The sequence below is a fragment of the Hesperophylax consimilis genome, chromosome 16, assembly GCF_061612785.1.
Source record: "Hesperophylax consimilis isolate HC1 chromosome 16, BYU_Hcon_1.0, whole genome shotgun sequence".
Taxonomy (NCBI): domain Eukaryota; kingdom Metazoa; phylum Arthropoda; class Insecta; order Trichoptera; family Limnephilidae; genus Hesperophylax; species Hesperophylax consimilis.
This window is the reverse complement of record NC_142851.1, coordinates 23569186-23585016: the sequence shown is the minus strand read 5'-3', so window position 1 is coordinate 23585016 and position 15831 is coordinate 23569186. Positions and strand designations below refer to the sequence as shown.

Genomic DNA, 15831 nt, shown 5'->3' with positions numbered 1-15831 from the left:
TTTCTCTTCAACAAGTCCAACATCATTTAATGTGGAGAATTATTTATACATTCTGTATTAGATTGGGAGCGTCCCAGCCTGGGACTAATTCAATACTGAAAGTGTGGAAATTTCTTTCGGTTTTCTGAAATTCATCTCCATCCGTCACCAATTATTTCGTCACGTAGACTCCTGCGTGATCCATTATCCTTTGTTTGTATTCGATCCTGGTATCCTACTAAATATATTATTTCAAAGCGCGAAACTAAAACGCAAAATATTTGGAATTGTTGGAATTCTCGATTAATGAGTTTTGAAATAACCGTCTTCGTGAAATATTCAGAACAGTCCTGGTCAAAATTATCATTAGTTATCAAATGATGTGCCTGAAATACAAAGATGTCTGAACACAATTTAAAGAGAGATATTAGATGTTTACTTAAAGCCAAGGTATAAATTTCTTTAAAAAGTATTTCTCACTAGAGTATTATTCTCACTTACTCTGGAAGCGAAGCGCAGGATTAGGTTAGGTTAGCTTAGGTTAGGTTGGTGATGGTGAAATGACGCACACCTCTATACTGGCACACATTCCTCATTTCAACTAAACTCGTCTATTATTTCACATTTTGTCGCCTGACATGACATATTGTCTTCGTGGAAAGTCCACGGTGTCATTTGCATAATAATATATCTTCGAGACATTCCTTTCGACGTTGCGTTTTAAAATAATACTGCGTTTACCTCAAAAACATTTCAAATTCCTTGAGCCAATGTCAAATTTAAATAATGCCATATAAAATGATAATTTATTTTTATATTTCCGAAATTTTCCTTGCTGTGAAAAATATTGTAATTTATTTATTTAATTATTAACGCCCTTCTTAGGGGCTTTTACATACAAATAATAAAAAAAAAATATAGTTTTTTCTTTCTTTTTATACATTATTGAACTGCTCCAGTGACATTTTTGTATTTATTTAGTGATAAATCGAAGACGTCTATTTTGGGCAACGAGGAATTCGTTAGGAAATGTAACCGTTTTGTTTTCGATTATTCAAGAAAGCGACCACTTCGTTACTTGAAATTATATAAATGTAAATTTTTAATTTTTTTTAAACCACTTTAATGAGTTATATAGGACAACCTTCTTCAAGACAATGACCAATATAACTCAATAAAGTGGTTTAAAACAAAGTAAAAAAAAAAACATTTAAATATTGGCGTATAACATACTTTTTCGGTTTATGTGATGGAATAATTTTGAAACCACAAAACGAAATATTGTACAAGATAAACGGAATTGGGTAAAATATAATTCATTCTAGAAATCATCTCTCAAATTTTGAAAGAGGAAAAAAAGAGTGATAAAAGGGTAAAGAATTAAAATAGAATGCCAAATAGGATACGAAAACATTTAATGTCTTATCACTAAGCAATAATTATTAGCCTGAAACACTCATCCACATTGAAAAATCTCCCGATAAAAGATACATCATGCCAACGGGACTTAAACCCGTGTCCTTTCGATTTCCGGTCGACAGCTCTGACCACTGAGCTATGGCGGCTTATTAGCTCTTAAACATTAGTTTACCAAAAAATAATAACATTTAATGTCTCTTAAGCAGCGTCTCCATCGATTGTTTCCAAAACATTACTTCAAACATTACGAAAAAAATGGCCTCAAAAATTTGAAAGGGGACCGTTCCCATCCACATTTTAGTTCGAAAACGCAATGTTCGTGTTTTCCGTGGCGTTTTTCGTAAAAACATTCTCCCGCGCATTCGGAACGGGAAGGCAGGGGAGGGGATTATTTCAATTTGTGACAGCCACCGCGCGGTGTGGTCTGTCATGGAGCATAAATCTTTGGAGTTTTTGAGGTTATGTGCACTGAACGAGCGTAATAATTATGAGTTTAATAAATGATGTCGTAATGGTTGATTGTTTTTATCATGGACTCACTTTTAATTAAATTGTTTTAAGTCTATTAAAGAGGGCCCGACAAACCTCCGGAACAATTTTTAACAGCTTCTGTTTCGAGATTCTCAAGTGGTATATCAGACGTTTGTATATATATATACAAATATGAATCCACAGTTATAAGAAATCGTAATGTGACACCATGGTATCCGTGGTTTTTGGCGGTCTCCGTAATAGAGGGGTCGACTAGCAAGCCGAAGGTCACGCTCACCGCTCCCTAATATTTCAACAAAGGAAGGAGACGGAATGTGGAGAAAAATAAAAATGTTTGAGGTATTGTTTGTGGAAACGGTCGCAGGAGTAACCCAACCAGGTAAGATTTGTAATGACTGTAATAACGACAAAATAAACCTTGAGCTATTAATACCAGTAAAGCATAACAATTATAGAGATTGAAAGATACATGGGAATAGCGATATAACCAACATAGCGCTGATGCAGCTAAGATTCGTAAAGACAACAAAAGACACCGGAACAACGAAAAAACCAACCATGAGCCATAACAGTCAACTTAGACATTTTTAAAGACAAGAATATACACGCGAACAATCACGTTTTTACCAAAGCAGCCAGGAAAACTTAACGAAAACAAAAGTCCTAGTAAATCAAATTCAATCTTTTCTTCAATAACTAACATAAATTTTATCAATCCAGCTTTAAAACGCCTATTTACGCTTATATTATTTACGTACCACCAATTCAGCTAGGTATATCGGCTTAGTAATTAATTACGGCACCCTTCATTCAATTTTTAAATTGAACAAGTTTATTTACGTTTACACAAACGATATTTAAGGCTTCATAGGTAATTAACGAGCCAGTCACCCGAGAAGTACCCTTGGCGAATAAGGCCTGGAGGTTCTATTTATGGGAGGCAAGGATACTCCATTTAACAACCCAACTGAATGCAGCTTCCCTTTGGGTCTCAGTAATTGTAAGTTTCTGGAAAAACCATACTGCCTTTCACGGAGTGCACATTATTATTAAGCATACATAAATATATGTTTTCCTTGAAAATATGTTGCAAATTTGTTATGTTGCAAAATATGTTGTCTAATTTTTTTATGTTTTTGGTGTATTTGTGGGCTTTAGGTTTCTTCACAGTTTTCTCTGATTAAAATATATTAATTGTATAACCGTTTTAACAGGTATCAGTTTTTTTGAGTAGTAAAAAACACATTCGATGAGTTTATGCGTCACTAAATGAATTTTGATGACAAATAAATAACACATATTTATAAAGATTTTAAGTCTACAATTTCAACATCAACGTCACTCAATAAATTAATATATATGATCTAGCTTGTGGTCACTAATAAAGTGCGGAAAAGATTTTAAAAAATATATCATTTTATTGTCCGGGGGTAAAGTACGCTATCTTAAGGATGTGATTCTACATGATGGTAGAAATAAAAAATATAGGTAACGTTTTTCGAAATTCCAATGTTCATTTTCCCAAACAAAAATATTTTTCCATTGAAGAATATTTATTTTCCCGTACAAGTAATTATATTTTTTACCTAAAAACATTCAAATTTTAATTTTTTTATAATCTTTTTTTCTTCTAAAATCTTGTAGAATTACCCCTCAAAGTTAGTTCACCCCCGGACACCATGTATACCGCAATATATTTTGCATCGAGAGCTATTTTTTACTTAAATTTTGTTATTAATATGGAAAATGAATGTGACAAACTTTTTTTGCTAAAATCAACAAATCATTGTCGACTCTACGGCAAAATTGGATACTTATAATTGCTGATGGAATTACACAGTTAACCATTTAAAAATAAACTTTTATAGATTTGTTCATTTTTTTAACGTTTTTTATGGTATAATAACTTGATGAGTTAAACCTCAAATTGTAACATTTTCATTCAGTCTTCAGTTTTTTTCAAACTTTTTTTCCCGCCTTAAACACCAATATAAGAAAGATTTTGATGTTAATTTCTGATGTTCTAAGTTATGCGTTAAATAAAAATGGCAACCTTTTTTAAAGTTTAAATTATTTTTAAAAGTGATTTAAACGAAGTTTGTTATTTTCATTTCAATTAAATTTACAAGGGTTAACATAGTGGATTGTGATCCTTTGACTCAGTGCTACCACTGCTGCAAATTCATGCACACAGCCTCCAGATGCCTAAATCGAACGAATCCATCGGTGTGCCCGCATTGCACGGGTGATCATACTTTTGCTAAATGCCCTGAAAGAGAAAAAACACCGGTTTGTGCAAATTGCACATCGCAAAATAAGAAATATGGCGAGAAAAATAAAACAGACCACGCAGCTTTCAGCAACTTATGTCCCTACAAAAATAAAATGCTCAAAGTAGCAAGAGACAGAATAGACTTCGAAGAAAAATGACAGATTTTTTATATAACGCACTAGACGAAAAAAATAATATTGACGAAAAAACATATGACAGCTATCAAGAATACCGTACCCACCAAAACGACCTCAATCGCAGCCCTTCAATTCTACACATGAACATAAGAAGTTTAGAACGAAACATGGATGAATTTTTGACAACAGTAAATAATGATCTCAGGAAGCCCGCTTGCATTGTGTTAACAGAAACACATTCAAGTGGCGAAGTGGCGTACTATATACCGGGATATACCTATGTATCTACTACAAACCGAATTAACAAAAACAGTGGAATCGTTATGTTCGTAGAAAATAATTGTGACATATTGTGCGAGGAAGAAATTAATGTGAATGGAACAAACTGCTTACATGTACAAATGAAGTGTTATAACAAAAAAATTGATATTATCTCTCTATACAGAACGCACTCGTCTACTGTCTGTTTGTTTATAGAAGAATTAAGACATGTGTTATTAAACTACAGAAACGCGAATACAATAGTTTTAGGTGACATTAATTTAAATATATCGCACGATTATACATCAAACGATAAAGATAATTACTTAAATATGATGGCGGAATTGAATTATGTGTCGTGTATTAACTCTTACACCAGAAACGTCAATGGGCAACGTCCATCATGCATTGATCACATTTTCACAAATATCAAGGATATAAATAATTTAAACTCGGGAATTATAAAAACCTCAATTACCGACCAATACATGACTTTGCTACATTACAATTCAATAATACCTCAGGCGATAAACCAACATTGCGGACAAACTGCTAATAATAAGAAAGAAATATCTGTTGTTAATATCGAATCTTTGAAAAATAAATTGTCATCTGAATTATGGTTAGATATTCTCCAAAGTGATAACGTCAACGAGTGCTGTAAAATATTTGAAAATAGATTAACGAACTTTATAAATGATTCAAAAAAAATTATTCCAAAAGGAAATTCAGCAAAATTTCATAAAATCAAACCGTGGATAACACATGGGCTTGTTGTGTCCATAAGACACAAAGAATGGCTTTATAAAGAAACAAAAAAAAAACCACTAGACATTAAATTAAATGTTCATTTTAGAGAATACAAAAATAAATTAACCACGCTCATAAAAAACACGAAAGAAAATTATTATAAAAATAAACTTGATGATTCTGAAAATGACAGTAAGAAAGTTTGGAATATAATCAATGAAATCATGGAAAATAAACAAAAAACCAAAAGTAATACTATTAAGAGTGTAATACAAAACAATAACATAATTAACTGTATTGAAGAACCTAAAAAAGGAGCAAACGCTTTTAACGATTTCTTTGCAAATATCGGAAAGAGTCTAGCAGAAAAAATTACCGTGAAAAAAATAAATAAGATGTATATTGAAAATATTCCGAATATAGAAACTAAACTTGAACTCTTTGAACCAACCAATCCGTCTGAAATTGTACAAATTATATCAAAAATGCGAGGTGGTTCTGCTCCGGGATTTGACGGTCTTGCTGTAAAAACACTAAAAATCATTAAAAATTATATTTCTACACCAATCTCTCATATTATAAACAATAGCTTTAAGACAGGAGTTTTCCCGAGCACGTATAAGAAAACCATAATCTCTCCAATATTTAAGTCCGGTAGCCCGGAGGACATTTCTAATTATAGACCCATTTCACTCTTATCTAATATATCGAAAATTTTTGAAAAAATTGTTAAAAAAAGACTAACTGCATTCTTAAAAAAAAACTCGATTATAAATGAAAATCAATTCGGTTTCACAGAGGGAAAAAGTACCCAAGATGCCATTGCAAAAATTTCATCTAGTATTCAGAGTGCCCTGGACAAATCAAATAAATGTATAGGAATTTTTATTGACTTAAAGAAAGCATTTGACAGCATTTCCCATGAAAGACTTATATTAAAATTAAAAGAAAATGGCATTGACCACTTAGCTCTTAAATGAATAGAAAGCTACTTAACAGAGAGACCTCAAATTTTAAAATTAAACCAAACCTTTAGTACACCACTAACAAGTACATTTGGCATTCCTCAAGGCACGGTCCTCGGACCACTACTATTTCTAATGTATGTAAATGACATTTTCCAACAGAAAATCAAAGGTGAATTAATCTCTTATGCTGATGATACTGTCTTATTAATAAAAGGTCAAACATAGGAACTAGTTAACAAACTTGCAAATGAATGTATTAATATCTTAAAATCATGGTTTGATAATAACCTACTCACACTTAATGCCAAAAAAACAACATATGTATTATTTTCACTACAAAAAAATACCTAAACACAAAGTAAATATCATAATCCATAGTGAAAATTTTGACAATGTCAACTGTAAACTACTTAATCCTATTTGTACTGTAATCAACTCTTCTTCTGAAATTAAATATCTTGGTGTGATCATCGATGAAAATTTGAAATGGAAAAGCCATATTACGGAGTTAGTAAAGAGAATAAGGAAATGTATATATATATTTGTTAGGTTAAGAAATATTTTATATATGAAAATACTAAAAAATGTATATTATGCTCTTGTCCACTCCCTGCTTATTTACGAAATCATAGGTTGGGGAGGATCTTATAAAAACAACCTACACTCAGTAAAAGTCTCACAAAAAATTATTATAAAGGTAATACTTAAAAAAAACTCTACTTTCCCAACAAAATTGCTTTTTAAATTGTTTCCAGTACCAAATATTGATGATATATTTAAGCAAACTTCAATTTTAAAAATGTGTAAAGAAAAAAATAACACAGAATATCAAGAATTTTACAAACTGATGAGAAATGGAAATCAATTTATTACGCCAATATTTAAAACAACTCAAATGCAAAACCATTATATTTACCAAGCCATAAAAAACTACAATAATCTCCCTTCCGAATTGCGCTGTATTACGAACCAACAAGAACAAATAAATAAAATCAAACTTTTTTTCCAAAAAAACTTATATTAAAAAAAATATGTATATATATATATATATATATATATATATATATATTATATTAATATTTTACACATAACATTGAATCTAAGTAAGAATCGTGGCTCCCTTATCAGGCACAAGAGCTCCTCTTTTCTGATAAGGTATACATGACCAACTATGTACCTAAATATGATATATTGCAAAATATGTATGTATTAATGTAACTATGATCTATATTAAAATAATAAAAAAAAAATAAAAAAATTATTGAAGAAGCAAGTTTTACGTGGTTGTTAAATATCACTTTATATTATTAGAATCTCGTTTATCAAAATATAAACCAGATTCAGTAAAGTCTTGTCAAAGTCAAGTCAAGAATCAATTTTCGCTCCAGCAACTTATAAAAGTAGTTCATATGCCATTCACCACGTGTTTTCGTGCTGAAATTACCGAATAAATCCAACAATACTATTTGTTTATTCGTCGCATACAATGACTTAAGAAAATAACCTTCTTCATTCAATGTTTAGCAAATATTGTTCAGAGTATTTGAACAATGCATTATAAATAATTACACAAAGCATTTTTATATTTCATACCTATTCCTTTACCTACTACTTTATTAATAATTAATTAATTCGTTTACATTCTTTCCGCATATTCTAGCTTGAACTCATCGTGTGACAAAATGTTTTATTTTTGATTTTTTAACAACGTATTTCACTCAGTAACAGATGTGTCTGTAATCAGGCGTATTTTAAAGATTGATATAAATGTCGCCGAGTGGTCGTGGCTTATGATATTTTTTAGATATAAATATTAAGATGAGATATTTTCCAACTTTATTGTGACAAGCAAATAATGCTTATAAGTTTACAGACAAAACAGAAATAAAAATTGTACCCAAGCAATACAAATCAACGCGGCGGATCCGCTTGTTTTTCTTTAATTAATTTTTCAATCTCTAGCTTTTTATTTGTCATCTTTGAATTTTATTTTGTTTTTTTATTGTAACCGTGGAAGAGAAGTGGGCTTGTGCAGTCTGATAATTTTGAGAAGTGCAGACCATTTAACACATAAAAAGCTGGAGGGTGCGTAGATGTGATTTTTTTAAACTTAAATGGGGTTGCGCCTTTAAAAAGTTTGAAAACCGCTGGTCTAAAGAATCGGGTTTACCACCAGGCGTAGCAGGAGCAATACTCAGCAAACTACGTCCTCCATCATTGAACAAGAAACCACCCATTCTAAATTATGTTACTGGACTATTATTTATCTTATATATTATATATCTTTTCTTGTCTGAGAGAAATTGATACATAAATACTAAATGGTCAAGAAAATATCTTCCTTTACTTAAAATGTATAGTTGGAAAAAGGTTGAACATCCCTGAACACCCTTCAATAATATTATATGAATGCATGCCACCCCATTAAGTCTGACGGGGTAGTTTCGGGGGTAGATCGGTTGAGAGCCTTTGGCGGCCACTGTCCACAGTCCACTGTTCATGTCAATATGTCCTCCCTCACAGGACTATAAGAGGCTTACGTATGAAAGGACGCGGGTCGGTTTGTCATAACTTAGGGAGCATTACGTTTTGAATGGCGTTACCGAGAAAATCAGGTGAGAAGAACGCGTAAATTCGATTGAAGAAGGGTAAAACACTCCGAATTAAACTCAATTAGCTTTCAAAGTCGCATTTTCATGTCAATTAGGTATTTTGGATCCTTCGTTTCCAACATTATTACACAACTAATAAAATAAAAAAAGAATTTTTTTAACTTGTAAGAGACCAGTTTATTGTTACAAAATGAACGCAGTTGTTTAGTCGTTGCTTTCGAAGGAAAATGATGCGAAAAGATCTCAGAAATGGTGTTGTTCACATCTTTGGCGAACATAGTGACTGTGCTTCTTATTACTGTAGGTGGCAAAAGGCAAAGGAAGAGGGCAATACTGCAAGTATCATGGAAGACACAAATCTTTTGCCGGTGATAAAAAAAGAGGCCGTAGTCTGGAGTCAAATTTGCGCAGCCAATGAGGCCATAATAATGAAATCGGATAGGCTATCGACCGAAACAACTAACGTTGCCGAAAATTTGATGAGTCTGCTGGCGAAATTCAATTGTGGGAAGAGAATTTGTTTGACGAAAAGCGGATCTTTCCAACGCAGAGCTCAACTTGCAGGTATTTATGCACTTGTATCTTCATAAATGAAAATCCATTGCAAACATGTTATTACTAAATAGTTCACTTTATTATTACAGGCCTTGCACAATCCTGCGGAAGCAAGTGGCAAACACAGGCTTGGAAAAAAGCCACCTTACGTAGCCCTGGTTTAAATTTTAAAAAACATCTGCAGCGGTTAGAAAAATCTCAAATTCGGCAGAAAGGCTATGTTCGTCGAAGGTTATTTAAAAAACCTGTTGCAAATGCTGACAAGGATTACGGTCCAAAAGCGACAAACCCTCCTCCTCAAATGAACGAGGCAGAATTAAAAGAAGAGTGCGAAGCAAAGTTGAATACATTCCGGGTAATTATTACTATTATTTATATATTTTATTTCCGGGTATTTAGCACTAGTAAATCATTAAATTTGGTCAAAACTAGGTCTGGAAGTATTTTATCATTATAATAAACATACGTTTTATCCCATTATTATATTTTCAAAAAAAGCACACGTAAAAATGATGGTCCGAGATAAGGGGTTTGTTGCTCAAATTATAAATTTACTTTTATATATATATATATAATTTTTTTTCAGCTAAGTGCAGAAGAAATACTTTCTGTCGAATCAAATACAAGAGAGCAATTCGACAGTGAACTTTACAAAACACTGCGGTCGAATCGTCTTACAGCTTCACTATTTGGAATGGTAGCTAACTTAGGGTCATTTGATCATTATTTTCAAGTATATATAATATAATCTACGTATTATATAAGTAATATTTCACTGGTGAATTTCTAATTCTTACAGATATGTAAAAGAAAACCAACAACACCATGCCACAATCACGTTAAAACCATTTTGTACGGTCGTGATTTTGCGACAAAAGATACCATTGAAGGGAAAAAGCAAGAGCCGGTGATTAGAAATTTATTTGAAAAAAAAATCGGCAAGGAAGTTAGGAAATCGGGCCTTTTCATTGACCAGGAATACGGCTTTTTAGCAGCAAGTCCTGATGGTATTATTATATTTTATATAAAAATATGGTATTATTATTAAAAAAAATAATCATATTATTATTTTAACATTTTTATTTTATTTTATCTTATATGTACCATGATCATGGAAGGGGCGTATTGTTGTATTATTTTATGTGTTATTTTATCATTATTATTTCAGGCGTAGTGCAGGGAGAATCTTCACTGGTAGAAATAAAATGTTTTCCATCATTAAAGAGATGGGCGGAAAAATGTAAAATATCCTCTAATATCATGCAGCACGCCATCAGAGAGAAGAAGGATTTTCCAATAAAGTTGGATGAAATGGGTACTCTTCGACTTAATAAAAAACACCATCACTATTATCAGGTGCGTACTGTGCAGTCTGCAATATAAATGACTAAATCAGTAATACGATTAACTTCTTTATTATTTTCTGTTACAATGACATATTCAACCAACAGGTTCAAGGACAATTACGCGTAACACGTTTTCATAAGTGCTACTATGTGGCGCAATCTGAAGCCTCAGAGGACATCTGTGTGGTAGAAGTAGAAGCAGACGAGCCTTTCATCGATGTCATGATGCAGAAACTAATCTCCTTCTACCGAAGTTGCGTCCTGCCGGAATTGGTGTTAGGCAGATATACCGCAGGATACATTTGCCTAGATCCACCACAAATCTTAAATGCCATTAACGAGAAGAAGACAAAAGGAAACAAATAGCGCACCATTTCGATCTGTCATTTACGCAGTTACCGTCCACTAATCACTAATTTGATCACATTAACTTGAGTTTTGAATATTTGGACAAGTAAATACATTAAAAGCATTGATATTTCAATCATTATTACACTGGTATACAAATATATTAGAAAAACCAACAAAAACACTTAAATTCAACATTTTAAAACGGCAAGACTTTGACAGCTGACATTTCACCAATAAAATTTCTCCAAACTGTTTTAAAATCAAAATCATTTATTAAATACAAATAGGAACAGTGACATCTCTTGGCCGTAATGAGAACTATACTTTCATTTTTCAAACAAAGCTAACTGTGGAACGCGGGAATATTTGAAAAAATTTAAAAAAATGTTCTACGAATGGTAGGAAAATCGGTCCAAAAATGGACCGATTTCAAACCTAGAAAAATAAAATCGGTCCAAAAACGGACCGATTTCTTTCCAGTGGTCAAACAGAAAAAACTCCTTTCTCCAGAACAATTTGTGGCCGGGGTGCAAAGTGCAATGCGGAGAGCTATATCCAAGTTTGGATAAACATTACACAGAGATTGTTTCCTCAAAAACTTAAAAAGATTCAGTAATGATGTCGATTCAGGTTTCTCTGCCGTCTTATTGGAGGAAATGTGACTACAAAAGTGTACACATTCCTGAACTAATACGTCTTCTAAATCATTACAGTAATATTGCACAAGAGACTGAGCTTTTTCTGAGACTCTTTGTGTTGAAAGTTCACTCATTCTTGTTAAAAATGAAAAATTTTCTTTAAAGATTACATATGCACCATGTCTTCTCTCTAATTCAGGTTTCAGTCTGTCCAGAATTACCAAAAAGGTGTTGACTCTGAAAGAGTCTCTGGAGGTTGTTTCAATTTCCTCATTTGATGCTTCATCTATGAAGTTTTTTCTCTTAGGGTTCCTCTTACTCTTGTCGCCCTGATATTGCTTAAGTGCGCTCATTTCAATTGCACTTTTTTCGAAAAAAATTTTGCACGTTTTCTCGCTCTGCTATTGTAAATTCGAGAAGAGATCCATAAATATCAGATACCGTCAGTACATCAACAGATGAGTTCTGAATCTGAGCACTCACTTTATTTAATCTGTCCAAAATAGCATTCCAAAATACGATCATAAATGCCGTTTCCAGTTTTTCCAATTTAAGGCGAATTCCCTATGCTTCAATTCGTGGGATGGGTTTCTGTGTAGCGTCATTTTCAATCATTTTTAAAACCGTAAGTACTTCATCCCAGGAATCTCTTACACTTTGACAGGCATCTGCTCTTGCTGACCAACGTGTGAGGTTTACTCTCTTCAGCGTCTTTCGTTTTCCTATTTCATTAGCCAATTTTTTCCAACGATCGGTTGACTTCACAAAGAAAGTATATACCTCTTCCGTCAACATGAAGAAGTGACAGGCTTCTGTGCAAGACTCAGCGGCCGAGGTTCCCAGCAAATTTAATGAATGAGCTGCACAAGGGACGAACATGGCAAGTGGTGCTTGTTCTTGAATTTTGGCTTGTAAACCATTATAAATTACTGACATGTTCGAGGCATTATCATATGACTGACCCCGGCAGTCTTCTAGATTTATGTTCATCTTTTCTAGCTCTAAAATAATGGCATCAAACATATCTTGAGCCTTGTTTCCTACAGAAGGTAAGAAATAAGAAGGTAAGATATTTAAGAAATCTCTCACATGGCTCTCCATTATTTAAAACATATCTAATCACAAGTGTCAGTTGATCTACGTGTGCTGCATTCGGTGTAGAGTCTACAATTAAAGAAAAGTATTTCGCTTCTTCTATCTCATCACTAATGCATTTCAGTACTTTCTCAGCCATTAAGCAAATGAACTCGTCGCAGACAGTTTTTTTTTTCGTCGCAGACAGTTTTTGATAGGTAGCTAGTAGTTCCAGATCCTTGGTTTGCATGTCTTTCAATATACTTGACTAAAAATGGATCAAACTCTGCTATTAGTTCAAGTAGCATAATGTAATTCCCACTGTGCGGGTCACCAAATTTTTCATTACTTCCTCTGAAAACGAGACCTCTTAATGCCAATCCTTTCATTACAGCAACGATCCTCTTTAAAATGTTCTTCCAATAAGCAATTTCCTCGTTTAGTTGGGCAGTTAGTGAAGATTGAATACAACCGTGAATCAAACCTCTAGATCTTAAAGCGAGAATACAGGACTTATGATTTGGATAGTTTTCGTGTTGAGCTACTCGAATTTCTGCATTTTTCCAATCATTGAAACCTTGCTGGTCAAATTGGGTCCTGTTCTCAATAGATCCAAATGCCAAACAGGGTCCGCAGAATACGGAGCTCAATTGGAATACCAGTACCTTGATCTTCCTTATTACTACTACTCCCACTCCCCGAGTTCTCTTGTGAAATATTTAATGAATCGTTGCTGTTTTCACTTTTTAAAAAAGTTTCTATTTTCCTGATTTTCTGAAAAGCATGTTGTTGTTCATCTTTTTTAATTTTGATATCTTTCTGTACTCAGCACCACTCAGTCGCTTCCTTCCATCACTCATTTTTCGTCAGTATGAATATGAAGTTTTTTGAAAAATCTGTTAAAAGAAAAAAATATATGTAAAATGCCGACTTTTAAAGGTTCTGGACTAGATGACGCTGTAATAAAGGTCATAGACACTCTGAATTTTAATGTTTTTGAAACTTGTAACTTGAGTAATCTTTTTTTTGTTAGCGAGCCGAAATCATTTATTTAGTGTTATCTATCTAGCCCAGCAGAACCAGAATATGTAATAGTATTATTTATTATTGTGTTAACATACTCACCTTTCACACCCCTGTGAACAGAAACTGGAGCGTAATCAAGAACGCACTTCCACTTAACTTAAAATTTGCAACAAACAATGTACAAGAAGTAAAATGTATTCGGACTCGTTACAATCTGGTAGGATATCAAATCGAAGAAAACGTTTCGAGTTGCGACAAGTGCGATGTTTCCGAAATTGACACAAGTATACACACGAAACTGCCGCTTTGCACTGCCGGCCGGCCCGGCGCGCGCGTGATACGGTATTTTTATTTATTTTTTATTTTTTATTATCAATATAAAGTTTTTTTACAGGTTTTTTTTTCGATGTCTGTCTCACTAGGATAAACCTGTGTCGAGACAGACGTATTTGATACATTAAAAATGTTTACATATTTTTCGATACATTAAATATTTCATTACATTAAATGACATTGTGAAAAAGATAGAAAATAATAAATAATAATAATAAATGATACATTTGTTAATCAGCATCTAGTTAGAGTACATACTTATGTAGGGATTTTTATAAAATTTTTGACCATGGATAGAAAAGAAAAAGAAGATAGAAAATAATAAATAATAATAATAAATGATACATTTGTTAATCAGCATCTAGTTAGAGTACATACTTATGTAGGGATTTTTATAAATTTTTTGATATATTATGTGTTCGTACGGGCGGGTAGCGGGGGTGACTGTTACATCACCCACCCCCGATCCACCGCCACCCTTTACCCTTGCCGCCCGGGCAGTAGCATAAATATAAGTAACTATCTAACTAAAGTACTAAGAATTAGCGCCTCTAAAAAATAATATTTATCATCTAATAGTTATAAAACTCTGTCTATCCACAGGGACTTTTTTTGTTTATAATCGCATACACGGCTTACCAAAGCGAGCGAGTGCCGCCCCCTGAACTCTGCCGCCCCTAGGCCGCGGCCTATAAGGCCTATTGATAAATCCAGGACTGCTTCTCTGTGAGAAAGATGATGAATTAATTGGACAAAGTAGACCAATTCAAGCTATCGGACAAAATATTAAAACAAACATTGAAAGAAAAAGGATCTTACAAAAAAAAAGAAATATGGACAGAATATGTGAAAAGAATAAAAAATAAATAAATAAGTAAATAAAAAATCTTTTACTATCGTCGTTCCCGCCAGGCATCGTGAGTTCAATTCCACAGCTGGCTAATTCCTCCATCACGACCCAGGCAACGCTTTCCGCTTACTGTGATGGCAGTTTTACAACTAGTTTATGGACACCGTGTATAAGATATTTGTACAAAAAGTTTTTTTTTTTCAATCACCTTTCTGCCCTATAAAGGATTTACTATTATTAACATGACATGTTTGTCATTTGTGAAAATAAAATATACCCATTTACAAAATACAAAAAGTTTTTTAATGTGAAAAGGCGACTTCATATGCACACTGTAGGCATCGTCTTTGTGGACACTCATAATATTACGACGCACGTGGCGAGCTGATTTCAAAACAATGCCTATAATATTATTTATATGCGAGATGATGTTACGAGAGCTTGTGCATATGACAAATTTGTTTCTCCGTCTGGCAATTCTAACCACTTCGTTGGTTTGATGAATGCGCCCCATAGAAATGTAAGAAAAAGTGTAACCTTTTGACTTATTCGCGAAATATTTGTGAGCAAGTAACCGCGCGAATACATGGTTACTATGTAGGTATATACCTACATCGCTTGGTATGATTATGTCCATTTAGCAAAAGCAGCCTTTAAAAAAAGGTCCAGTTAACGCCAGCTCCCGGCACACATACCGTTGTTCCTAGCCGGCTCCTTTTATAAATTATTTAATCTTCCCAGGCATTGATTTAGTTTAGTGAATTGAAC

At 33.2% G+C, this 15831-nt stretch overlaps 1 protein-coding gene across 1 annotated transcript; it reads left to right on the top strand.

Annotated features, from left to right (window-relative positions):
• The first annotated feature begins 9140 nt into the window (after window positions 1–9140).
• LOC149416906 (uncharacterized) lies at window positions 9141–12665 on the top strand. The gene is made up of 6 exons (XM_089640679.1): window positions 9141–9454; window positions 9535–9800; window positions 10032–10142; window positions 10245–10452; window positions 10614–10801; window positions 10897–12665. The coding sequence occupies exons 1-6, from the start codon at window positions 9235–9237 to the stop codon at window positions 11155–11157; spliced, it is 1254 nt and encodes a 417-aa protein (XP_089496805.1). The 5' UTR covers window positions 9141–9234; the 3' UTR covers window positions 11158–12665.
• The last annotated feature ends 3166 nt before the right edge of the window (window positions 12666–15831 follow it).